Below are 26175 nucleotides of genomic sequence, written 5' to 3'. Positions count from 1 at the left end.
CTGCGATACATTATTGCATTTATGGCAGCAAATAATGCCCCCTTCATAAGACTTCGATGTCGATTTTATAAATTTTATGACAAATGGCCTATTTTGTTTTTCCGCCGTCTTCTTTTTCGACATTTTGACCATAAAACTCCATTTTCAGATTTTTAACATAGAATTTTATAATTAAATGTATCCACATATATGTTAATGCTAAAACAAATCCTATAAAGATCGTTGGAATACCAGTTACATACTTTTTATTAGGGAATTTTAACGCCTCTTGAGAATTACTGTAATTAAATCCTTACTTATATTAAAGCTTAATTATCTCTTTCTTACTCTTCTCAATCCTGCTGGTGACTTTCTTAAAAAATCAAGTACAACTCTCTTTAAATTTTTCTGTAGTACGAAATCAGACAGTCAAAAGAAGGTGGTCTGGGTATGGTAGATATGTTCCCTAGGTGAAAGCACGTAAACTCATCTGGATTAGAAGTATATAAAACAATGGAAAAATCTCCTGTTTGCAGTCTTCCCCAATTTTAAGAACATTGCCAATTTTGGAAACTTCTATCCTACTATATTAACTAGAAAAATATACAACACATTTTGGAAATACTGTTTAATGGCGTTTATAGATGTTTTACATAAAATTTGTTCATCATCATTTGATGAATTTTTGACTGAACCTATTCAGCTAAATTTTGTATGACAATCTCAATCCCTCTCTCTCTCTCTCTCTCTCTCTCTCTCTCTCTCTCTCTCTCTCTCTCTCTCTCTCTCTCTCTCTCGTTTTTAATATCACAAAATGCATTTCTCATATTTTTAAAAACGCACGTGCGTATGAGAAGTAACAGTTATGGAGTCGAGTTTTAGTCTATTTTTAGAGGGTATTTCACCTTTTTAAAGTCACAGACTCATGTTTCACTCAATTGTAACTTTATCCAAATGTGTTACAGGTTTGTAGATTAATTATAAACTTAGTGTTAATTTTCACGGGTTGAAACTAGGGTATGTCCCTTTAACCCTAGACGTTCTAGAATTATAGAATTCATGATCCTTAGCAAATGTTTAGCTAAGCAGTTCCCATATTGTCAGCTCAACGGACAGAGACGCCATTATTTTAGCTTTATTCTATATAGTGTTCTATGCCAATTCATCAGTTCCGTTTTCACGCTAACGAACTATAGGCCTAGATAGTGGTGCAGCGACCTAAATTTCAGTTCAGCATGCACGTCGGTGAGCAGGGAATAAAGTGGTCTTAACAAAAATGAGTTAGTGGACGCATTCAGTGACCTGTTGTTGTGTTCAGCAGGATAGATCCATGAAAATCACTAATGTGTTCATCATCTAAAATACTCAAGTATAATTAGTTTAACTTTAAACGAGTTCCAACTTCCTACATGTTCCTCTTTACGCATGCGTGGCTGTAGATCTATATATACTACTGTTTGCGTAACTCGGTTGTTACGATCTGAATAGATCAGGCCCTATGGGCAACCTAGGGAAACATATCAACACCAGCTAGGTCCAATTAACGAGCTACTCTCGGCTTACTAATTTCTAAAACTATATGTAGCTCCCTATCTTTACCTTTTGGCTCACCGTTCAAAATTGCGCCTAACATCCTTCATCAAAAATGCGCACCCATTCTCTTTGGCTTAATCCTACGGGACATTCCAAATTCCATAGCACCATACCACCCTCCGCCTATTACCGGCTACGGTCGGACTGCTGGTGATCCCTTGCACCTGCCAGTGCAGGCGGTCCCCCCACCTTCAAATCACCCCACCCCATCCCTTTCCTGTCCTGGACGGAGGAGCCGGCCGAAGCCGGAACCTGTGCCCAGGGCAGGCGTGTGCTATAACAGCTTGCTCTGAATATGCACATTAATTACTCTTAAGTTAAGTTAACTCGGTTGTTTAGTCCGAGACTAGCTACAGCTTGTTTCGTTACATTCAAGGACTAGGACCTTTCGCACAGGATATGTGATTCAGATATGCACATGTTGAAATATACCTATAGAGTATGCGTCGTTTCGCAAATAGATAAATGAAAAACAGTATTGAAAAACATACTGAAAATCGCCCAAAGTCTGAGTACTACGATTAACAATATTCAATATTGGTTGAGGCTTCGATTTCTTTTCATGCGTATGTAAAGAAAACATGCTGAAAAGTAAGTATTACAAATAAAGTCGGCGAGTTTCGTAGGGTCTAGAGCTATACATCTGAACACAGCAGCAATCCTTAACTGTAATGATGAACAGCGATTTAGACGTCATTAAAACACCATACATAATGATATTATTTACTTCCACTGTCAGAATTTAGAATATATGCCACATGTATTTTAGAATAGCTATTTTAGCTATGATCAATGTAGGTGATATATAAACTAATTGTCACAAGAATCTCTCTCTCTCTCTCTCTCTCTCTCTCTCTCTCTCTCTCTCTCTCTCTCTCTCTCTCTCTATATATATATATATATATATATATATATATATACACACACACACACACACACGTACACACACACGTACACACACACACACACACGTACACAGTATTTAGTTTGGTTTAAACTAGAAATATGCTTGCCATTTTGTCTTATTATAAAAATATATTATTGAAAAGCGAAAGTTGTCCTTGCAATGCTTCATATTTGGTTTAACTTAACCTAGTGTATTGCTTCTGTTTGTAGAAATACTTTCTGGACAGCCTTAACGGGTTGTTTGAGCAGGAGACGAAAGTGCTCATCGATGTCCTTGAAGACTGCAGGTATGACCTCCGTTTGGCAGCGCTGCAGTTCCAAAATGACGCCGAGGAAGACCGAGCCAGATCTCGGATGCTAGGTAAGGCAGCAGTAGCCTCTGTGATGCAGGTTTTAAGCAAATTGTAACATCTTTTTCGACTAAAAGTTATTTACAGCCCTTGCGCTTGTAGCTAACGTGTCACAGACAAATGATTGCCAGGTTAACTATACGTCACAGTGTACCCGATTTCGATCGTGCTGTTTTTTTCATTGGATATATGGCATTAGTTACCTGGTCATCACCTAGGAGCAGCCAGTCGTATGTCTTGAAATTGTTAACAAACGTACATGTGTTAACAAGTATGTGTTACCAAAAATAACGAATGATGTTCTCACCAACGGATGTGGAAGGAGACGAACTAAACCAGGTCACCAGTACGTTTATATCTTCGTCTTTACAAAATCATCAAATTATAAACGGCTATCTGATAAAAAAAAAAACCTTCCAAATATGCAGAATAAATTGCTCTTCTTATGATTAGTACATATTCTTTCAACTACACGATTTAATTTTTACATATTGGGACGTTATGCTAGAACATTTACACAATAGGGACTTTTAAACATAGTATATGCAAATATGGTTATAGATTTTTTTATGACGTTATTATGTTTACCAGAAAGTATCCGACCTGTATGTCAGTTCTACTACTGGTATGTACATGTACGCAGTATATTCTATTAGAACTCGCTTTATGATTTACTGTTGTGCTCGTGTTCGTGTGCTCAGAGCCAATTAGGCGTGGCTATTGGGGAAGGGTCTTGTGGGACCAGACCTAAACCTCAATAGAGGCCTCAGATTTAGATACTTGTTAAATGTTTTATATTTGATCACTTTCGCGACTTGTTATTGAGATCAGTTTTCAAAAGAAGGGAGTGGTCCGGGCTCTCGGAACAGCTGATAGGATTTGCATGCTTCACTTTTTATTATTATATGTTTGACATCTGAGTGTCGACATTTGAACAACGTATTGTTAAACATCTGTTCTTTTTTCTTTTTGTTTATCAGAAGAGAGGCGCGAAAAGAGAGAACGTAGCAAGAGCAGGGGACATTCGCGAAATTCATCTCGTATATCCTACATTAACGAGAAAGAAAGGGCGGAAGAATTCATGCGAAGACGAAGTCTGCGGAGAAAGATCGCCCTCTCGGATGAAAACAGAAGTGCCAGCTCCCTGAGTGTCCCCGAATATGGTTCCAGGCGAAGCGTATCCCCGGACAGGCGTAGTATCAGAAGCCTACCCATGTCCCCGGCGCCAGACAGCAAAGAAGGCATCGCTCAAGCTACGATATATGAACAAGTAAGTAGTTTTGTTCAGTAACCAAAAATAAAAAAAAAATTATATCTAGTCATCAAATCTTGCTAATATAATGATATAGTGACTAGATGACAGCTCTGTTTAGCACAGAAAACTTTAGATGGAGTGTGACTGTCCTTACACTGCCCCCCCCCCTCCCCCACCTGCAAAAAAAAAGAAAAAAAGAAAGAAGAAAGACCGCCGTGTAGATAGCTAGCCCTCATTAGGCGAGGATATATACACGACCGCAGTGTTTATAGCCACTTCAATGTTTAAATGACAAAGATGGCTGCTTCCACGCCCGTTGTATTTGTGGAATTCATCTTTGAACGCAATATTTACACGATGTGTGTACCAGTCAACTGGACCTGCGCACTAAATGATCCCCGTGAAGTGCGGCATCAGGTAAGTACAAAGAAGGCTGTCGGCAGTGCAGATCAAAAGAGGAGAAGCGGCCAGAACTGTTAAAAGAGCCTTGCGTTTTTAGATTGTGGGATAAATAGAGAATAACTGGTTATTGTCTGAAGACGACGGCTTTATCTTGCGATTGTTAGAATTCAACATAAGTAGGATAAAGACAATAACTCAAGACAGTTACCAGTTGTTTTATTTATCATTTACAGTAGTAGGTCCACGCGTATTGATTGCTTTATCGCCTGAAACCTTGTCGTCGTGAGTATCAATAAACAAACACAAAATAATTCATATTCAAATGATACATATTATAATGCTACATATCTTGTTATTATTAAAGTTATTAATTATTATTATTAAGTTTTATATTATTATGACGGCAAGCCTCCAGGATAATAATACTTGTGAACATCGATTAATGTTGAGCCTAGGCAGCATCCACATAGATTTAGTAGCGTCCAGATAAATTTGCCATCATCCACATGGTTGGTCTTTCTTTTGTAAATTTTCTAAAAGACAGCAGCTATTACAAACGTTGTTGTGCTGCCTGCACACACCACGGCCTTTGTTATAGCGGCTATGGAATACTGATTTGTTCAGAAATAACATAATATACGGACTAAATAATCACTATCCCGAAATGATGATTAAAATTTAGTTTCAAATTTGATGTACAAAGTTAAAAAGATTACCTCCAAAAAAGGACGTTTTAGGCACTTCTCTTTATGACACAGAAAACATACAATTCTCGTTATGCTGTTTTACACGTACAATTATCGTTATGACATGTAATGCTGTTTTACAAAAAAACACGTACCATTCTTGTTATGACATGTAATGTTGTTTTACAAAAAACACGTACTATTCTCGTTATGACATGTAATGTTGTTTTACAGGAAACACGTACCATTCTCGTTATATGTAGGCTAATGTTCTTTTACAGGAAACACGTACAATTCACGTTATGACATGTAATGCTGTTTTACACGTACAATTATCGTTTTGACATGTAATGTTGTTTTACACAAAAAAAACCCACGTACCATTCTTGTTATGACATGTAATGTTGTTTTACAAAAAAACACGTACCATTCTTGTTATGACATGTAATGTTGTTATGTTCCTTTACAGGAAACACGTACAATTCTCGTTATGTCATGTAATACTGTTTTACAGGAAACATGTACAATTTTCATTGTAATATGTCGTGTTGTTTCACAGGAAACTCGAGCTATTCTCAGCAGCATGCATCACATGGATGCCTCGATAGAACGTGAGAGAGACCGACAAAAACAGGTCATGGAAGAACGAAAAGACAAGATACGACAGCAAAAGATGGATAAGATGGAAAGGGCTATGGAACTATTGGAAGAGGCCTTAAAAATGGATAAAATGTAAGTTGATATCTTTCTTTTCGTTATTATTGTCGGCATCGTTATTGTTGTTACTGATGACGTGATCGTGGTCAATGACGTAATGAGGACTGCACTATTAGGGGACGGGGAAATTTGATACTGTGTTCAGAGACTCTTATAGAGAGTGCCATTTTAACAATTAGTTTATTTGTTTTGGCAGTAGAGTGCTCGCCTAAAGTGCTGGCATCATAAGATCGAACCTCCATTACGTTCACCTGTCAAACCAGTTGTTAAAAGGCCGAAGTATGTGTTGTCCTGTCTGTGGAAACGTAGGTATAATAGATCCCTTGCTGCTTATATTAAAATGTAGCAAGTTTCCTCTAAAGACAACGTATGAAAATTGCCAAATGTTTGACATCCAATAGCCAATAACTTAATCAGTGTATTCTGGTGGAGTCGTTACACAAACAAAAACTATAAGGTCAGCAGCTATCTTTCACAGGCGAAATAACCATGACAGGTTACGTTTGACGAGATGGCATCATACTTAGGATTGCCATCAAGGTTGGACATTAGGAAGAAGGAATGTGAACGAAGGGTCGTTTGAATTTATTTTATGGTTATATGGGTGGGGACGTATTATTTGACCACGTGGCACTGATCATTATTACCCATGTGATTAAAAATATCTTGGTACATATCAAAGTGATACGTCCCAACGCTAAGTGGGACGCAACACTTTTAATGTCACACGACGACGTCATCAATTGGCGCACAATCTTACAGGAACGTCAACGAAACGATATGAGTAATATAAATTAAGGTAGATTATGGGTAATAAATAGGATATTAAACTCGCTACCATTTCGTATCATGTTTATGTGCCGTGTGAAATAATGTTCATTGTCACTCGCTAAAGCTCGTGACAATTGACCATTATTTTACTCGGGACATAAACATGATACGAAATGGAAGCTCGTTTAATATCCTATAATTACCTATCTAATTAAAATTAGCTTCACTGATTAATTACTATTACCAGTGGATCTAACAGCACTCCAGTTGACCTTTCATTTGACCAATCAAAACCTTACTTGCAAAATCATGCCAGTGATTAAAGTGCGAGTGCGATTAATTTTTACATGCTCATATACCACGAGTTTCGAGCATGTCCGTCCCGGGGCCTGTCTCTGGATAGCCAGGGGCTTGTCCCGGGACAGAAAAAAATTAAGCGGACAATTTTGAAATTTACATCCAAAAATTAAATAGTGGGCCTTTAAAATTTTGATGCGCATCTCTAATATAATTAATAAAGAAAATTCTACTCATTAAATTTGGTCGCTAGATTATATCGGGTGGTCAAAAAGAAATTAGATTTTGAAAATAGCAATTAGTCAAAAAGTTAATAGAATTTAAAAAAAAAAAAGTTGCATCCCGTCAAGAAAACCCCTAGATGGACAGTCAATAGACGTTGAAGGTGTAGCGCTGTGCTGAAATACAGATCTTGAGAAGCCGGATCTGTCTGAACGAGAGAGAGAATCAGACTAGGGTATAGCCCAGTCGTCATGGGTTGGTATAGTGGTGCGGACGGGCCCGACTCCGGAGGATACGAGATGGTATCACAATAAAACAAAGTAAAGTCTAGAAAAGAGTATTAGGGGCTGACCCCGCTTCCTATTTCTTCTTAGAGTGGGGCGGTAATTTTCCAGTGCTGCTAGGACAGACTCGGACATGAAGAGACTAAACGCGAACAACCGTAGCGTTCTGCAGAATGGCCGTCATACGAGTCACGAAAACACAAGTCAACATAGTGAGACGGAGAAATGACGTGGAGGCAAGGAATCTCGCTAAAAAAGAATCCATCCTGGTGGTGCAGACTGTCGAAACGAGAAGCGTTCCAGCGTTCAATCAGTTCCAATGGCCGCATACATCCCAGTAGAAAAGTTCACTTCGCTGACAAAAACAACGAAGTAAAGGATCCCCAAGTCGAGCCGCGAAAGCACGTGCAGTGTGCACACGCGAAACAAACACGTCTTACCACGTCGAGCTCCAGACTGGGAATGCAGTGATTTGAAAAGAATTTGAAAACATTCGGGATTATGCCGAGGGTATACGAAATGATTCGGGTGAATTACGAAGTATGCCGGAAACTAATTTCAATATAAAATTTTATATAAAATTCGTTTCAAGATAAAAATAAAACCGTGATGGTATAGCCATAAAATCTGTTTATACCAGTATACAATCCAGAGTTTATTGCTGCACTTTTCCCCGTGTCTTTTAATGTTGAAATAGACCAACAAGTTTGCCTATTGCATAAATAGTCTCGCCCGATATTTTTAGAATTTGTATGCTCCCGAATAACGCTATAAAATGCAAGTGTAATTGGTCGATATTTAAATTGTTATTTATAGATGAAATGTTACCTGGACATGAGAGTCCACGCAATGCTGTTAGATCTACTGGTAGACCAGTAGAGTTAATTTTAATCAGATTGTATAATCACGTTACGTTTTGAGTCCCGCTTCGTGTGTTCTGAAGTTAGAGTAGTGCCTAATACTTCGAGGGGTGTAACGATTTTAAAAGTGCTGTGTTTTATATATAAACAATTGCTGTGCCAGGCCCAGAATACACCGGAGCTGGGTCTGGAGAGTCAGGCGCTGTCAAAACAGTGCACGCATGGCCTATGTTGTCTGCCGCCAGATCTGTAGTTCGCGTTAGTACAGATGCCGTGTATTGTGTAATTTCTAACAAACCTCATGCATTTATTATGCAAAGGGTCGGTCCTTTTGTATCACTTTTATATGCACCCAGCATCTAAAATCTAATTTTGAAACAAATCGTTTTGACTACGCACCAAATAAAGTCGTCTGTTGTGTTCACAAAGTCCTCCAACGATCGGCTTCTGACTCCATTACAATTGCTTATTGATTGCTTCTTGTCTAGAAATAATACTTGTCGATGGAGACTGGGAACTTCCGAGCTAACAATCGGATTCAAAACTCGAGATAATTGATATCCGCCTTCCTTAATGACGTAAATTGCAACCTTGGTAACTTCCGTGAGGTGAGTTCAAGAAGGTTCATTTATACTTGTTTTCTTTTAAGGCTCAAACACACTGTCCTGGGCACACACCTCAGCCATCTGGGCTTTCTGTCCAGGACAGTGGGTTGGTGGTTAGTGGAGAAAACATCAGTGTAGTGGGCATACATCTACCCATTGAGTTGTTACTACGTTATCTAGGTAGGAGCCCTATAATTATTTACGATGGATATTTTTATTTTTTTTAAATCATTAAATAAGAAATTTAAAAATAATTTTAAAATTCCACGATCAAAACCTTTCCGACAATTTGTCCCTGCAGTTCTAAAAGCAATGCCAGTGTAATTTTGCTGTCCATTATTTTCAATCGTTAATCACTTTGACTGTTGTTGACCAGAGTGTATGAATCTGAAAAGCAGCGGAGCTTCGGTCGATTTCAGCAGCCTTGCATTGTTGGTATTCCAGGTAGCATGTAGATCCCACTCAAAATAAGAAGCTTTAGCACAAGAGGTTGACATTTATCGGTCTAGAATGCGAACAAGATTATCTTCCAAATGGTCAATGACGTAGTCTATACGTGGAATAAGCACTGTTTGTGTTCTGGGACAACAGACATGTCACTCACTCGGGCCCGTAGCCAGGATTTTGAGAGGGGGGTCATTTATTGTTTAGGGGGGTCCGGGGGCATATTGAAAACAAAGCCACCGGTAGGGGGGTCGATCCCCCATTGGCTACAGGCCTGTCACTCATTTCAACCCATTTCACCCGTACTCTGGTGAGCTCAGTCCTGTGTTATGAAAACACGTAACCCTACATTATTTCCTCAAAATCACCGTGAACTGCAAAATCGTATTAAACTTTCAGAAGCAGGTAGAAAGACCCTTTGCAAACACCACATGATGGTGTTGTTTTGTTGTTTTATCAAATTTGGTCACATTTTGTTTGACTAAAGATTTGATTGTGAATAAGAAAATTATCGAAATGGCCAAGTTTTTGTGTGTCCAGTTTAATCGCTCTCTATTATGTAAGTCTATTATTTTAACATTCTGGACCTATAGTCAAAGTTTTCGTATTTTTAAACTTGGGTTTTTTCCCCCTAACTTATGAATTATTTTAAAATTCACTTTTCATTTGTTATGTTCAATCTTAGTAGCAAATAACATTGTGGTGCTCTGTTATTTTTATTCTTACTTTGTAACTTGATCAAATCAAATAATAAGTTGAAAGTTTCATATATTATAAAGATATCCTTATATTACTGGAATGTCAAAAAAAAAATCATATGTCAAGGGACAATTTTTTTTTATCCACGGGCCATAAAGTGAATAAGTGTATGAATCACAATGACGTTTTCTTTGCCGTGTGTAGTCGAATTAATCATGTTTTATACCCATTAACCATACTGTATTTAATTTTAACTTTTCTGTAACAAATACATATCTTCACTACTAAAATGGAGTTTTAAATACATTGGAACTAAAGTAAAATGTGACTTTTTAAAACATTTACTGACTATTTACTTTTACAATTTTGGCACAGATAGTAATGCTGGGTGAGTAAATCAATATAAGATAAAAACGTACTGTCACTGACGAAACGTTTTTACAGTCAGAGCTTGAAATTCCTCATACATAGATACAAATTCATTAAAATTCCAACAAATCGTTTGAGCACTTTTATTTTAAAAAGCTGCTTCACTGGAGTGATCAACGATGTTATTAAAAAATTCATTGTGGGTGTGGGTGTGGCTGGGGTCGGGGTGAAAGATGGGGAGGGGGGTCCTCACTGCCACATATATCTGTATGAACTGATACTAATGTTATAAAATAACCAGCCTGTCAAACGTGACGAGCTAGTCAAACAAATTACACTAAGATATGTGATATTTTATTGAATATAAAGCCAAAATGACAGTCCTATCCATTTTAGGACTAACATGGAAGTACACCACAGGCTCCTTAAATCATACAAGTTTTGATAGAATTTTATTTAATTTCTCAAAACATCATCTCTTTTTGCTAAAACTGTTTTCTTTTCTTTGTTCCTACGTTGATACAAACAAAAATTATATATTAAAAACAAAGGCTCGGGAAGGACAACATCAATTCACTCGTGCAAGATAAACGGTATTGCCTCGTAGCTCGTTGAGTATTCTCTAAATCTGCAGACGTCACTATAATATATATATGTGCATTTTGTCTTATTGAGCGTTATTAATTAGAACTAAAAATATAATTCAAAATAAAACATGAACTTTTAGTAGTAGTATTTGTAGGTATATTTCAAATTTAATTATAAGTATTGTCTGTTATTTCATTTACTTTCATCTGGGTATGAACAAACAAAAATATCTTCCGCAAACTTATGTGTTAACGGATTCGTCGATTCACGCAGTTTACGGGATTTGTTTTGTTCATACCCCAATGAATGTAAACGAACTAACAGACAATCCTTAAATAATTAAATTTCCGTTACATTAATTACAATATAACGTCATCCCATTGATCCAGTTGTAGCAACAGGATAGTCCGGGAGCAGAGTGGGCTAACCTTGCAATGTTGTATTAAGGGGTTTCTTCTGTTGATTTTGGTAGCTCAGGGCCTATATTTTCAGAAACTGCTTGATGACATTTTGTCACCCTTGAGCAATTTGAGATATTCAAGATGGCGTCCAAGATGGCCGCCATTACATATAAATGACCATAGCTCGCAACCTATTCATCCTAGGAAGGTAAATTTTGTGTCTATACCTAGGTTTTAGGGGTCAACCTATGCATTAGAACCAATTATTGTATTGAAAACGTATTACATCATTGTCAATTCCAAGATGGCCGCCATAACACAAAAACTGGCCTATCTCCTATACCATTTACTCTAGGACAGTTATTAAGGTTTCTACCCCGGGGTATTTGGAGGCAACAAATCTGATTTTACTAAATCAAAGTTCATATACTGATCATGTCATCTGGAAATCCAAGGCTGCCAGTTGGTGTATCTTCTATACTACATCGATTACAAGCTATGTCAGTACCTTCAGTTACCAGATTCATCAATCAACTATGATATCGGGTTACAGCAACCTTGATTATAACATTCATGTTTGCTTCAAGTGACTACCACACCAAGGTCTGATGATGCGCCCTTTTAACATTTTCCTTGAATGCCTCAGTTGTTGATGGCAATGTACACAACTTCGGTGTTGATGACCCTCTGCCCGTTTTTGACAGCCAAACCTTTAGCCTTGTCTCCGACATTGAACTACAATTCGTTTGTCCATAGCATGCGGAAATAAAGGAAGTAGCCTGTTGAATAACAGATGCCATAGAATTGCCTGGTGTACCCAACAATGAGAGTGAGTGCCCTGATCGAAGCGTTTTGATAACAGTTGCCTTTCCAATTCCAAAATAGGAGGCAACGGTATCACATCCAGAAAGTGCATGCACCGGCAATATACTTTCTACTATCTCAGAATGCTTTTGCACTGTTTTGCCAGTGTCAATCACCGTCCTTCCTTTGATAGGGGATTCCATCAATACAACATTCTTGAGATTCACCCTGTGATAATAATGCACTAACAGTACAAAGACATCAGTGTCATCAGCAACCACAGTGATCTTACTCTCTGCATTTGCCTTAGCACAACTCAAAACCTGTTGAACAATGATGTTATCCGCTTCTTCATGAGAGGTTGCCAAATCAGCCCGTGAGATTACAATTCCGCCTGGCTGATTTCTATCGGCACAGGATCGGCTCCCGTTACCACTAGCGTGTGACCTCGTGTGTTTTCCTCATGAAACTTTTTATCCTGGACTAAATCATCAACTATCAGTTGCATGAGCTGCTTCTTGTTTTTTGAAGAGGCTATTAAGACTTTCTGCGCTGGAAGCTTGCTGTTGACTTGCAAGTGATGAACCCTACTAACACCAGCTGCCCTAGTTCCTCGGGCGACACCCTTTGTACTGTACTCATAGTATCTGTCAAATATCAGGTGTACGTCCTCAACTTGTAACCTTTTTTCCTATGGCACATTTGAAGTTCGCGATATAGTCCTTTACAGTCCCATCAGCAGGCCAAGGAACTACCCAGAGTATCGCTGAGCCATCGAGCACACTAACATTTGCACCACCAGCCACCCTATCAGACACCTCAACCTGGAGAAGTTTCTTCAAGTTTGATTTCAATTTGACAATCCTCATTTCTCCAGAATCATGAAACATGGATGTTGGAACTGGGGCAAGTTCATGGTCAAGCACATCTTTAATGTCAATGTCCCGCCCACTAGCCTGTAGGCCAATCACCCTTGAGTAAATCAGATTGGCGTCAAATACTTTCACAGCTCCGACCTTCACATGATTTCTTGCATGGTCCATTGTAACAACCTTCTTTGTTATGGTTTCGTAAAGTCCCCCCGGTAACCGACTTTCAAAAGCTTTCATTTGTTCAACCCCGATTGTGACTGCGTTGTGGACATTGACTTCAGTTGAACCAATCTGTCCGCTCACTACATTGACAGTACAACTTGGGTGTGCAGCAGAATCTAAAGGATCAATGCAAGTGTCCAGTTTTTTGTCTGATACCATCTCGGTCTTTCTTGTCTTCAGCGATCTTGGCTTTTGCCTCTTCCTTGTGTGCTGTTACCACCTTGTTTTGAGTGTCCTCATCTATCATGTCATCGAGGTCGGATTCCAATCGGCTGCATGTATGCAGACTAAGTGTCCATACCTTCAGGGTCTCTGGCTTAATCGTAATACCAATTATCCCACCAGGAGCATGACCATACCGCATGAAGGTAGTCTCAATCATTATATCGCTCCAAATGCCATTCCACAATCCAGCAGAATGGTGCATGACATGCTCACCCTTGAGGAAGTGTGACAATACCTCTTCTGGTAGCCGCTCCATCTCCCGCTGGTAGCACAACCCATACCTAGCATAGTTCACATGTCCCGCAGCAAAGAAGTATGGTAGCATTTGCTTGTAGGTAGCCAGATGAAGTGGCCAGTCACCTTGATTTAGTAAAATCAGATTTGTTGTCCCCAGATACCCAGGGGTAGACACCTTCATAACTGTCCTAGAGTAAATAGTATAGGAGATAGGCCAGTTTTAGTGTAATGGCGGCCATCTTGGCAGCCATCTTGGAATTGACAATAATGTAATACGTTTTCAATATAATAATTGGTTTTAATGGATAGGTTGACCCCTAAACCTAGGTATAGACATAAAAATACCCTTCTAGGATGAATAGGTTGTGAGCTATGGTCATTTATATGTAATGGTGGCCATCTTGGACGCCATCTTGAATATCTCAAATTGCTCAAGGGTGACAACATGTCATCAAGCAGTTTTTGAAAATATAGGCACTGGGCTACCAAAATCAACAGAGAAAAAAAACCTTAATACAACATTGTAAGGTTAAGGTAACAAATGGCATTTGGCTCCTGGACTAGGAGTTTGTTCATTTCTCGATGAACGTAAAAATTACGTCATCAGGGAACGTCATACCTGATGACGTCATTTTATATTGGTACTTTGTCTTATTGAGCTTTATTGCTTATAGAACAAAAATAAAATAAGAACTTTTAACTTCATCATTTGTGAGTACATTTTAAACTTAATTATACGGATTGTCTGTTATTTCTTTTGCGTTCATCTGGGTAATGAACAAACAAAAAATCAACTGCAAACTTATGTGAAAACGGTTTCGCCAATTCACAGTTTGCGGATGTTGTTGTTGTTTTTTTGTTGTTTTTTTTCCATACCCCGATGAACGTAAAAGAAATAACAAATAACAGACACTATTACCCATATAGTTAAAACTATCTTGGTACATAACAAAGTTATACGTTCCACTAGAACGATTGGCTCACTACAACCTTACAGGACCGTTAACCAAACGAGCTGAGTGATATAAATTAAGATTGATTATGGGTAATATATAGGATATTAAACTCACTACCATTTCGTATCATGTTTATGTCCCTCGTGAAATAATTTTTATTGAAAGCTCGTAACAACTGAAAATTATTTCACTCGGGACATAAACATGATATGAAATGGAAGCTCGTTTAATATCCTATAAATTCTTAAATGACATCATCAGATATGACGTTCCATGACGACATAGATTTTACGTTCATCTAGAAATGAACAAATTTCGGTTGCTATGGCTGGACCAATGGCATGCCGTTATAATTATTGTAATGATTGTAACGGTAATTTAATTAGGAGATAACCATATGAAGTTTGAGATTTGCGGGTGTTATTGTTTATTTGATACCGTAAATGCCATTTTGAACCGCATGCGTTAGCCTGAGGTTAAAAATGAAACATTTATGGGCATCGAATAACACCCTTAAATCTAAAAATTCCATATGATTATGTCCATTGTAAACTGAATCGTTTTTCTATGGAACTAACTGTATAATTGGGGTGTTTTTTTTTAAACAATACCTGGCTACAAATACAATCTAACTGTAGATCTTTGAAACGTGAACTTGCCCTGTTCCAGTTGGTAATGACGTCACTTTCTAATGACGTCATTAGCTTTCCGGGTGTTAATTTCATTTGATCCCAGAAAAATAATGTAATTAACCAATCACAGTACAGAACACACTCGCCAGCTGTTTACAATTATATATACGCGTACGTATTTCACCGTTAGCTTTTTCAGAAATACAATAATAGTACACGTCACTTAGAAACATATACCCACGATTACAAGGAAGCTGATCTATGTATATTTGTATTTGAATGTTTAGTTGTAGATAGATCGAAGAGTTTATGACGTCTCCATGATCACATCATAACAGCTAAAAACAATATGTGTTTGTGGACAATCGATCTAACAGACATCGGATAGATTTGTCCGAAGATGTGTCAGCAGCGTGTAACTACAGTGTAGCGATAGTTTATAGTCCTAGGCCCTCTCGTTTAGCTGTGTTTCATATAGTAGTAAATTGGTAGGCATATCACACTACATAGTGTGTAACTACAGTGTAGCGGTAGTTTATAGCCCTAGGCCCTCTCTTTTAGCCGTGTTTCATATAGTAGTAAACTGGTAGGCATATCACACTACACAGCGTGTAACTATGGTAGTTTATAGCACTAGGCCTACTATTTTAGCTGTGTTTCATATAGCAGTAAATTGGTAGGCCTATCGCACTACACAGCGTGTAACTACTTTGTAGTAGTAGTTTATAGCCCTAGGCCTACTATTTTAGCTGTGTTTCATATAGTAGTAAATTGGTGCACAAGGTGCGTGTGTTACAATTATCGTTTTGCCCATTAAATCAGTGGGACTGTTATATAATCCATCATATAGCTGTGAAGTTACAACGTGTTGGTGCAGACGTAGAGGAATATTGTATATCCTTAACCTTGTCAGAAGAGAACCAGTGGCGGATCCAGAAAATTCATTGGGGGGGGGGGGGGGGCAATGACATGTGCCCGAAGTTCACATGCGTCTGCGAAGGGATTCCTCGGATTCTTCAACGTAAAATATAAAAATAAATAAATAAATATAAACTGTCGCAAAATGTACAGGGCCATGGCCCACAGGGACCCCTTAGATGCGCCACTAAGAACCTAACTGTTTACAGTGCAGCCGATCCACAAGGGCGTTAGAGGAACACACACAATAAACTGAATAAATGTGACACGGTAGTTTACAGAATAATAATAATAATAATAATAATAATAATAAAAATACATTTTGTAATAATAATAATAATAATAATAAAAAAGCCCAATGGGCCCACCGACGAAGATCGATCATAGACCGAGCGCTTTACCACTGGACTACCTCCCGCCCCCAACTGTTAATTAAGTCTTACCCGCACGCCTTGACCAGTATACAGATTCAAATGTCGCGAGGCTACATTGGTAATTAATTTGTCAGGTACAAGATGCAATAAAAATTAAATCGTCCTAGAAATATCTATACTTTCATAGATCTAATGCACTATCCTTCAGTGTTGATCGATTGCGAAACCTGTGTATTGTTATCAAATATCCGCGCACGCTATTTTATTGATGTGGAAAACAATTAGAGTTTACCAACGTGTCACACCATTGAAATGCTCATTGTTAGTTTTCGAGGTTCGCCTTTCAAACAAAATACGTCATCACGCAACAATAGTGCTACTTCACAGAAGCTCAATCAAACGAAAACAACGTACGATGTTGAACAAACAAACAAAAAAACAAAATAATAACATAAAAATAACCCAAAAAAACCCGTTAAAACAATGCATGTGAAGTTTTTCAGTAGATATTTTGAAGCATCCTACATGGCAACGTGTTGTTGATATGTCTCTGAGGCATTTGACAGTTGTTTCATAATTTCATTGGTGTTGCTTTTTTTTTCAAAATGTTAATTCCCTTTTTTTTTTTTTAAATACTGATATTATAAAACAAATATTTTATGATCAGTAACAGTTTCTGTTTGTATTCTCCAATATATTTGATGGATCGTATTATACTTTGCTTCTTGAGCATTTAATTCCACGAATAGGTTTTGATGGATTTTTTTCAAACATGGCATATGCAGATGCAGATACATTTCAGCATTGCTGTTTTCAAAACTGATGGTAACATCATTTATTATTTGCTTTGTTTTGATTTGATTCCGACTTGTAATTGTTTTATTTTAAACTTTTTTCAAGAGTGAACGATCGAAGATAATTTTTATTTATCCGACAAGTGTTTGAATAAAATATGTTTGGTTCTGTTATTTCAGACTCGCCCAGGCTAAAGAAAAGCAGGCGCAGCTGACACGAGAGAGAATCCTGGAACTGAAGCAACGGATTGCAAACAAAGACATACCCAAAACTCCAGAGCCTGTTGCATAATGGTGAACACCACGGAAAATACTGATCCCATACTGTACAGATACGCCATATTGTTTGGCGCATTGTCCCAAATTAAACCGGAAATGCAAACGGATGGTCGTTTTGCAAGCGATTTTTGGCATGACCAAGATTATCTATTGTTCTGCAAATGAAGGAAGTTGTTATACAAACAAGGTGTCTTAAAAGACACTCAGAGTCTTGAAATGTGTCCACTGTATGAATAGAAAAGAGAATGAGTTTTGGAATAAGGAGATCTTCTTTTGACTTCAAGAGAATATGTATACTGGATGGTTTATCAAAAGCAACTTGACAAGCATATCAAATTATTGTCTTTTATTTGTACAAAATATGTTGACATTTCGTTGATACCAAGTTGTGGTTAATATTTATTATTGATAGTACTGTAAATAGTTTTATTCCATTACCTCATTTCTGTTTAATTGTGTATAAACAAATGAAATGAATAACATATACCATGAAATACTTAATGAAAATAGAGATACAGTTGTGTTTAAAATATAGGGATTAAGCATACACTAATATATAGAAAATATTATTTTATATTGACATTATTTATGGATTTAAAAACAATATTATTATTTATTATGTAATACAACAATCTAAATAAATAAATTTATGCTTTAATGACATAAAGACAGTCTTCTCACAGTATGTAACTAATACTTAATAGGATGCTCAAAACTGGGCATAATTACTAATAACTTGCGGCAACCAAATGTTTCAGGTAAGGAAACGACTATGGAAAACTTTTTTTTTAAATATTAATTTTTTACGACTTCTTGAAGAGACCTTTTAAACGGCCAGTATACTAGTGGTACAATAAACTGCTTTGCCAATGGATAAAATAGGCCTTGAGTAGACATATTAGCTTTATATTTTATTATATAGATATTTTAATAAAGTTCTTTTCGGTAGAAATAAATTTAATCTACCAGTTGATTCACTTCATTACTTGACAAAAAAGGTTTATTTGAAAGAAGCGGCCTTTTGCCCGTTACGGGTTCATTTTGTCTAAATGTATACATGTACGTGTATCTTATACAGTCAGACCTATGTTAAGCTGCCTCCCAGGAAAGTGTAAAAGTGTTTCTATGTGTTAACAATATACATTGGTTTGGGAGTATAGTAATACGACATTTTGAAACAAACGGCTGCATGACAAGGCTGGCTGCTTAACCAGATGTGAATGTACTTTCAGTTGTATTTGTGTGTGTGTGTGTGTGTGTGTGTGTGTGTGTGTGTGTGTGTGTGTGTGTAAAATGTATCCATGCACACACACTGTACATAATGATGTCTAGTCAAAGTCAAAAATAAAATGTAGTAATCCACCAATCTTTCGTGTGCTTTTTAATAACAACAGGTGCTGGCTTAATAGAATACATTTTCCCATCAACATGGGTTTCACATCTAAGTGTGATGTATCTATTTCGTAAAACTAATACTAGTATATCATTTGATAATAAAGAGGCTCTACTTCTCTTTTTATTTTTGAATAGCGGGGAAACTATATAACACAGAAAATTACAAATTTGCGCAAGACCGGTTCAAGTATTTGTCTACAGATGATTGTATTTTCACTTCAACACATAACCTATTTTTAAAATGGCGCCCGATACAAAATGTGAAGTCAATAAATGCTATTAATAATTCTGGACGACAAAACCGTAATACGTGATCAAGACCGTATATCTGTATAATGCAGAGTCGAATGGGCATTTGGCAAAATAGTGGTTGATTCTATGAATATCTAATGTCTATAGGAAGACAGCCACTGCAGAGGGGATCCTATACTGGAGATTTCATCCTTCCTGTACCGCCAGAGAGGACTGCTACTCCCAGACTAGTTTACTGAATCAAAACGAGCACAGGACAGAGCCCATTGGAATAAGTACAATTGTGATGATATGCCATCACGAATCACCGTCCAAACTGTGATGATATCACGTGAAAGGTGAACATATCCTGCCATACCGTTGTCACCTGTCGTGAGTACAGCCACCACAGCTGTCAATTCAGTACAAATTTCACCAAACAGATGAAAATGTATGCACAAGTTCAAAATATAGAATAGCGTCAGCAATGATTTTGGTCGGTATTTAGCAGACACGGCAGAAGCAAGTAGACATTGGGGGAGGTGGGAAGCTGATTGAGATGGAGATCAAAGCAAAGTTTTTAGGGGGTTCGTGGGCATGCTTTCCCGTAAAATTTTGAAAGATAGATGTCCTGAAATGCAAGTAAAATTCATCTCTGCGTTAAGATTTACTACCAATAATATGTTTGATTCAGAATTAGTGGAGCCCCAGCCCCCACCCCCAACCCCTCGCTCCGCCGTGCCTGTTTAGTAGGTACAGCCTCTAAATGTCTACCATATTTTTTCTTGAATGCCCTCAGGAGTCCCTGGACATCATAACCCTGATTGTGGCGGGATGTAGTCCAGTGGTAAAGCGCTCGGTTGATGTACAGTCGGTCTAGGATCGATCCTCGTCGGTGGACCCATTGGGATATTTCTCGTTCCAGCAAGTGCACCGCGACTGGTATATCCTGTCCGTGGGATAGTGCATATAAAAGATCTCTTGCTACTAATGGAAAAACGTAGCGGGTTTCCTCTCTTTGACTGTATCAAAATTACCAAATGTTTGACATCCAATAGCCGATGATTAATAAATCAATATGGTCTTGTGGTGTCGTTAAACAAAACAAACTTCTTCTTCATAACTCTGATTGAACACTTTCTGTGCCAGAATGTTGTTTGAAATCTGCATTCAATGAGCATGACCTAAGGTTTTTTGAAGTTGTAATATGTAGAAGAAGGTATGTTACACGACATAATGGAAAATTGACTGCTGGAAAATTGAAGTGATCCCTTTTGTCACACATCTTAATTTGGAGACCAGTGTCGCTTTGAATCTCTATGCATGGAACGAGGTAGGAAACTGACTTAATACCTACAGATGTGTCTTGTATTTTTAACTATTATAGGTAAAGCAATGGAAGCTGTTCAACATCACGGGTGGGGGAGGACACACCGTCCATAAGTCGTATTATGGGGGCGACAGGAAAATATAAAAGGTGGTGGAGAAAAGAAGAGATTGCCTTTTTTAAGATGAAATACACGCCATAACTTTCTCGTGTTTGTCATGGGGGGGGGGGGGGGTCGATATTTTAATTCTCTTTTTGTCCCCCGCTCACTACCCGACTTCAACTTATAGACAGTTTAATACAGGACACTCTTCCACAAAATGTTGACAATGGCCGTGTGGACAAATTCATGATTAGACATATAAATGACAGTAAGGAAGTGCTTTTCATACTGAAAACTTGAAAAAGAAGACTACAGATTAAAGAAGATGTTGGGCCAATCGACGATCGTTTGTAAGATTCTCATGATGACATGGTATAGCATATTTTGACATTAGGTTTTGTATCAAGCACCATTTTAAAAGTAAAACTATGTGTTAAAGTAAACATTCTATTATCAATAGACAAAATAAATAGCTTTTGTTAAAGTGTCCAGTGTTCACGCATTTACACAATTCAATTCAATTCAATTCAATTCAATTCAATGTATTGCATATTACCAAACAAACTGGTGTCAGCAAACAGATAAAAAGAAACAAACATACAACATCAATAACAATAACAACAATTAATAATAATAACATTATTATTACACACACACACACACACACACACACACACACACACACACACATAATATTACGAGGGACTATACAAGACAATATGAATAAAATGAAAAAAAGACAATAAAAATCGCAATAAAACCCATAAAGGTACAAGAAGGATAGACGAAACACATTCTTCCCAACTCTTCAGCCAATTTAGAAGCTTAGAGTTAATTTGGAACCCATCTTGATCCCTTTCCCTCCACTTTGGAGGTGGGGTGGTTGGTGAGAGATTGCTAAAGTTTGAAAAATTGAAAAACAACCACCCCACCTTAGTTTATGGGGACGGTAAGCGTGGAAGAGAAGGCGACTCCGGAGAAGAAGAGCGCCCGGGGCGGTAAAGTGGGGAAAGGGATCAAAACCGACGGTTCAGCTGACGACGACGGTCCCATCGGCTCCACCGCTCCACGACCTCCCGACTTCACGTGCACGGGTGGTTACGGTCATGTTTACCATTTGGTCCAGGAAGTACTAAAGTGAAGAAAGGTCGCCATGGAAGAAGCAGCAGCAGATCAATCCCTGGATAATGAGATCCGGCCGAACTATCAACACTTGGTCATAGGAAACTCTACTGATATTAGGGCCCGTGCTTATAAAACCTTTAAGAGTCCAGACTCGGTCTCTAATGATGTCACACACATACAATTTGTATGGCGTTGTCATGACATTAGTGTCTCAGACTCTATTAGTCTCGAGTCCAGACTCTAAAAGTTTTATAAGCACCAGGCCTGGACTCGTGCTTAAAAAACTTTACAATATAGACTTGAATATCTAATGATGTCACACGCAGGCTAGTTAACGTTTCCGAGTCTTTAAAGGGACATCCCTGAGTTTTCTGCAATTGTTAAGATGTTATCAACTAACAGAGACTTTTTAAACATTTAAAATATTAGTGGCTGTATATTAAACGTGTTTCTGATCGTTCTAATATATGTACTACGTTAAATTTCATTTTATTTCCTAAATCAACTGAAACGTTTTGAAAAAGCAGTCTATGTTGTTGTTTTTGGCTTTGTTTTTTTGTTGTATTTGTGTTTGTTTCTGTTTGTGTGTTTGCTTCTAAGTTTTACTTCAGTCATGATAACGTCAGGATTCCGACCAACTTACATAATATATTCAAAATATTTTTACTCCATATTTACTCCTCCTACTTCTGTCCCGGATACAGAGGTTGTGCCTGGGATGAACATGTCTGAACCTTGAATGGATAGAGGCGCATGAATAGACTAGCATGACACAGACATCATCACCTCTCTACTTCCCCCCCCCCCCCCCCCCCACCCATCCCCGCCATACTTAGAAAGCACCGTGGACACAAGAGAAGGGTCTGGCAGTAAACTGGAACTCTGGAACTGGTCAGGATTTGGAGCCCTGTGTTAAGTCGCATAACTAGTTTCTACCTGTAAATATGGACACTAAGTTTAGTTAATCTACAACTCATTTGGATAAAGTTACAACAGAGTGAAAGAAGAGTCTGTGACGTTAGAAGCGGGAAATATCCTTAGAAATAGACAAGAACTCGATTCAATAACCGGAAATGAAAAATGCATTTTATGGCATTAGAAATAACGTTGACCAGAAACACTTCGGTTCTATGTACGGAAATGGATAAGCTAAACAATAAAATATAAGACTGTGTTTGATTTCAGTGGTTGTAAACGGCTCTAATAGTGACAAAAATGCTGTACATAATATTTAAAAACTAGTCTGTCCCTTTAATAAGATAATCTTTTCGTTCAAGAGAACGATTATCTTGATTTAAAAAACCCAGCAAAACCAACATATTTTGAATATTTAAAAATCAACATTAAGAATGCATACATGTATAAAACTATATTAACATTAGTGTTTGGGCCGTACCTAATTTAGTTTTTTTTTTAATTAATAATAAAATAAACAATTAAAAAATCCTTGGATATTCCTAGGTTCATGAACTATAAATCATCCTTTATTTCACTACAGTTTAGGGTAATCGATTCAGGTGATCGACTGGGTTACTTGTGGATCTTGCAGGTGATTGAAAAATCGATCATCTGAAGCAAAAATCAGGAATTTAATTCTTCCAATCTCATAAATCTGCTTTATCTAGAGACCTGTAAATGTTTAACACTCTGCTAATATATGGATCAGGGATAAGACCTTCAAACCTTCATAAACATGCGTCAGACAAATTACAAGAATTTGCTGGCTGGGAAAAAAAAATCAACAGTAAAGAAGGTAGTTGAAACAACTGAACATGAAACAAACTTGTATATTTCAGCAAATGGAGTAAAATAGACAACCAATTAAATATTAAATTAATACACCGAAGTGAGAAAAGAACTTGTATATTTCAGCAAATGGAGTAAGATAGAAAAACCAATTAAATATTAAATTAATACACCAAAGTGTGAAAAGACAGCTTCAGAACATATAGTAGGCCTATAATAGTATAATCAGGGGAAAGGGAGCGACGTCGAGAATCAACTGAAAGAGCAAAACCGCAGCTTCCACGCAGGTAGACCTGTAAAGCTTTATTTCATGTTTTATATATATATATACTACTCAAAAGAATTTAAGGGTCAAAAATTTATAACCAAATAAGTTTCAGAGTATTAGATTGATGATGTAAACTACACCAAAAATTTAATTTATTGTTCCATATTTACAAAAAAAAAACAAATAAACGTCACTGTATACAAGAAAGTCACATGACATGCTGTCAAAGTTGAAGGTTGTCAAACATGGATTTTACACATTAGAACATTCGTTTAATAGTGTGTGAATCCACCCCTGGCGCGAATACACTCGACACATCGTTGCCTCATGCTGTTGATCAGACGTCTGAAGAACTCTTGGGGAATGGCCTGCCACTCTGCCATAAGAAGTTGACCTAGATCATGAAGGTTGGCCGGAGGGGCATGGTTATCCCGAACTCTCCTGCCTAATTCGTCCCAGGCGTTCTCTATTGGGGCCAAGTCAGGCGAATATGCTGGCCAATCCATCCTGGCGATACCTTGTTGTCTGAGAAAGTCCGTTACCACCCTGGCGCGGTGGGGTCTGGCATTGTCATCCTGCAGAACTGCCCCGCCGCCAATCTGCTGAAGGCCTGGGAGAACCAACGGCCGGATAATCTCATTCAGATAGCGGATTCCATTCAGATTGCCATCCACCACATAGAGGGGGGTCCTGTGGTGGATAGAGATGCCGCCCCACACCATGACGTTAACGTCAGCGAAGCGCTCTCCAGGACGTCTGTAGACACGAACCCGACCGTCGTTGAACTGGAGACTAAACCTGGACTCATCAGTGAACATCACTCGACCCCACTGAACACGTTGCCACCGCAGATGAAGTGTGCACCAGTGACGTCTGGCCGTTCTGTGACGTGGTAGGAGTGGTGGTCGAACAGCCTGGCGACGGCAGCGTAGGCCTATATTATTGGCTCTCAGACGATTGCGTATGGTTTGATCAGACACTCGAGTTCCAGTCGCAGTCCGCAGATTGTCACGTAATCGGCGTGCAGTGGTTGTGCGTTGACGTAGAGCCATATTGGTGATGTAGCGGTCCTCTCTATTTGTAGTGCTTCGGGGTCTTCCCGAACGTGGATGATTTCAAACAGAATTCCTTGCTTGGTACCGTTGCCACAGTCGGCCAACAACACTCTGACTGACACCAAGTCTCAGAGCAACATTTCTTTGCGTATTGCCATCCTGAAGCCAAGCAATAGCCCTTCCTCGATCTTCGATAGTCAGTTGACGTCGTACCATTGTCGAATTTGGAGTGTGCACCGTACACGAACGCAAGCTCCAATTATACGGAAATTCAGCATTGGGAACATGGAATACACATGTAAAGCGTGCAAATGAAGCGCTTTGTGAAAAAGCAAGTTATGGGCACTTAGCAGACCTTTCGCTTTCGCCCTAATTTACGTGCAAATGTAAGCATGTTTTCGCCATTAGAACTAGTCGACAGTGTCAATGACAGTGGATTTTAATTCATTTATGGGTTGCTTAGATCCACTTTCGTCAAAATGGAACAATACCATGCGTGACATTATGGTCTAGCTAATATAACTGACATTCAGAAAATAATGTCGAAAATATCGTCTGACCCTTAAATTTTTTTGAGTAGTATATATATTTTTTTAATATTCGGTCTACCACGCAGGTTACTCAGGACTGCAAATAAAAAACGGATGCACTTTCCCATGGTCTTTAAATCAGAGGCACTGGGTGGGGACGGGCAAGCCCCCCCCCCCCCCCGAGTCCATCGAGATGAGTCGATCACACGACCGATCGCCCCTAAAGCAACAACTCTACCTTATACCAGAGCTACAGCCATCCATATTATATCCACCCCCTCAATGTAAAAGATAAAGCGCCACACAACAAATGTATCAAGGGAGACAATTTCAAACTAAATTCTTTATTTTCATAAATTGTTATGCAGAATAATAACACAATCTCAGTATTGGTATCCTATCATTGCATCATATGTATTACTGAAATGCTTTTAATAACTGAAAAATATATCTCTTACGGTAAAACGAATCAAGGGAAATAATGCATACACCGAAGGCACTATTTCTGTTGTCATGATTACGTTTATGCATATTATTACACCTTTGGCAATGTCCCATAAATCATAATTACTTAATAAAATTGAAAACCTTATTTGTAATGACATTAAATTACTGATATGCGTATTAATAATTCTATTTTCTATTGAGCTCTAA

The 26175-nt window shown here is 38.1% G+C and overlaps 1 protein-coding gene across 1 annotated transcript in view; it reads left to right on the top strand.

Moving 5' to 3' along the window:
• The window catches only part of LOC121376091, a 42075-nt gene extending 22957 nt beyond the window's left edge, over positions 1 to 19118 (top strand). Inside the window, exons 3-6 of the mRNA XM_041503869.1 lie at positions 2689 to 2839; positions 3809 to 4098; positions 5731 to 5903; positions 17643 to 19118. Of these exons, the coding sequence (XP_041359803.1) occupies positions 2689 to 2839; positions 3809 to 4098; positions 5731 to 5903; positions 17643 to 17754 (726 nt within the window). The 3' untranslated portion in view covers positions 17755 to 19118. The remainder of the gene's footprint in view (positions 1 to 2688; positions 2840 to 3808; positions 4099 to 5730; positions 5904 to 17642) is intronic.
• Positions 19119 to 26175: the final 7057 nt, after the last annotated feature.

Source organism: Gigantopelta aegis, chromosome 6 (assembly GCF_016097555.1).
Source record: "Gigantopelta aegis isolate Gae_Host chromosome 6, Gae_host_genome, whole genome shotgun sequence".
NCBI lineage: Eukaryota > Metazoa > Mollusca > Gastropoda > Neomphalida > Peltospiridae > Gigantopelta > Gigantopelta aegis.
Note: the sequence above shows the minus strand (reverse complement) of the source record. Positions and strands in the feature narration are given on the sequence as shown.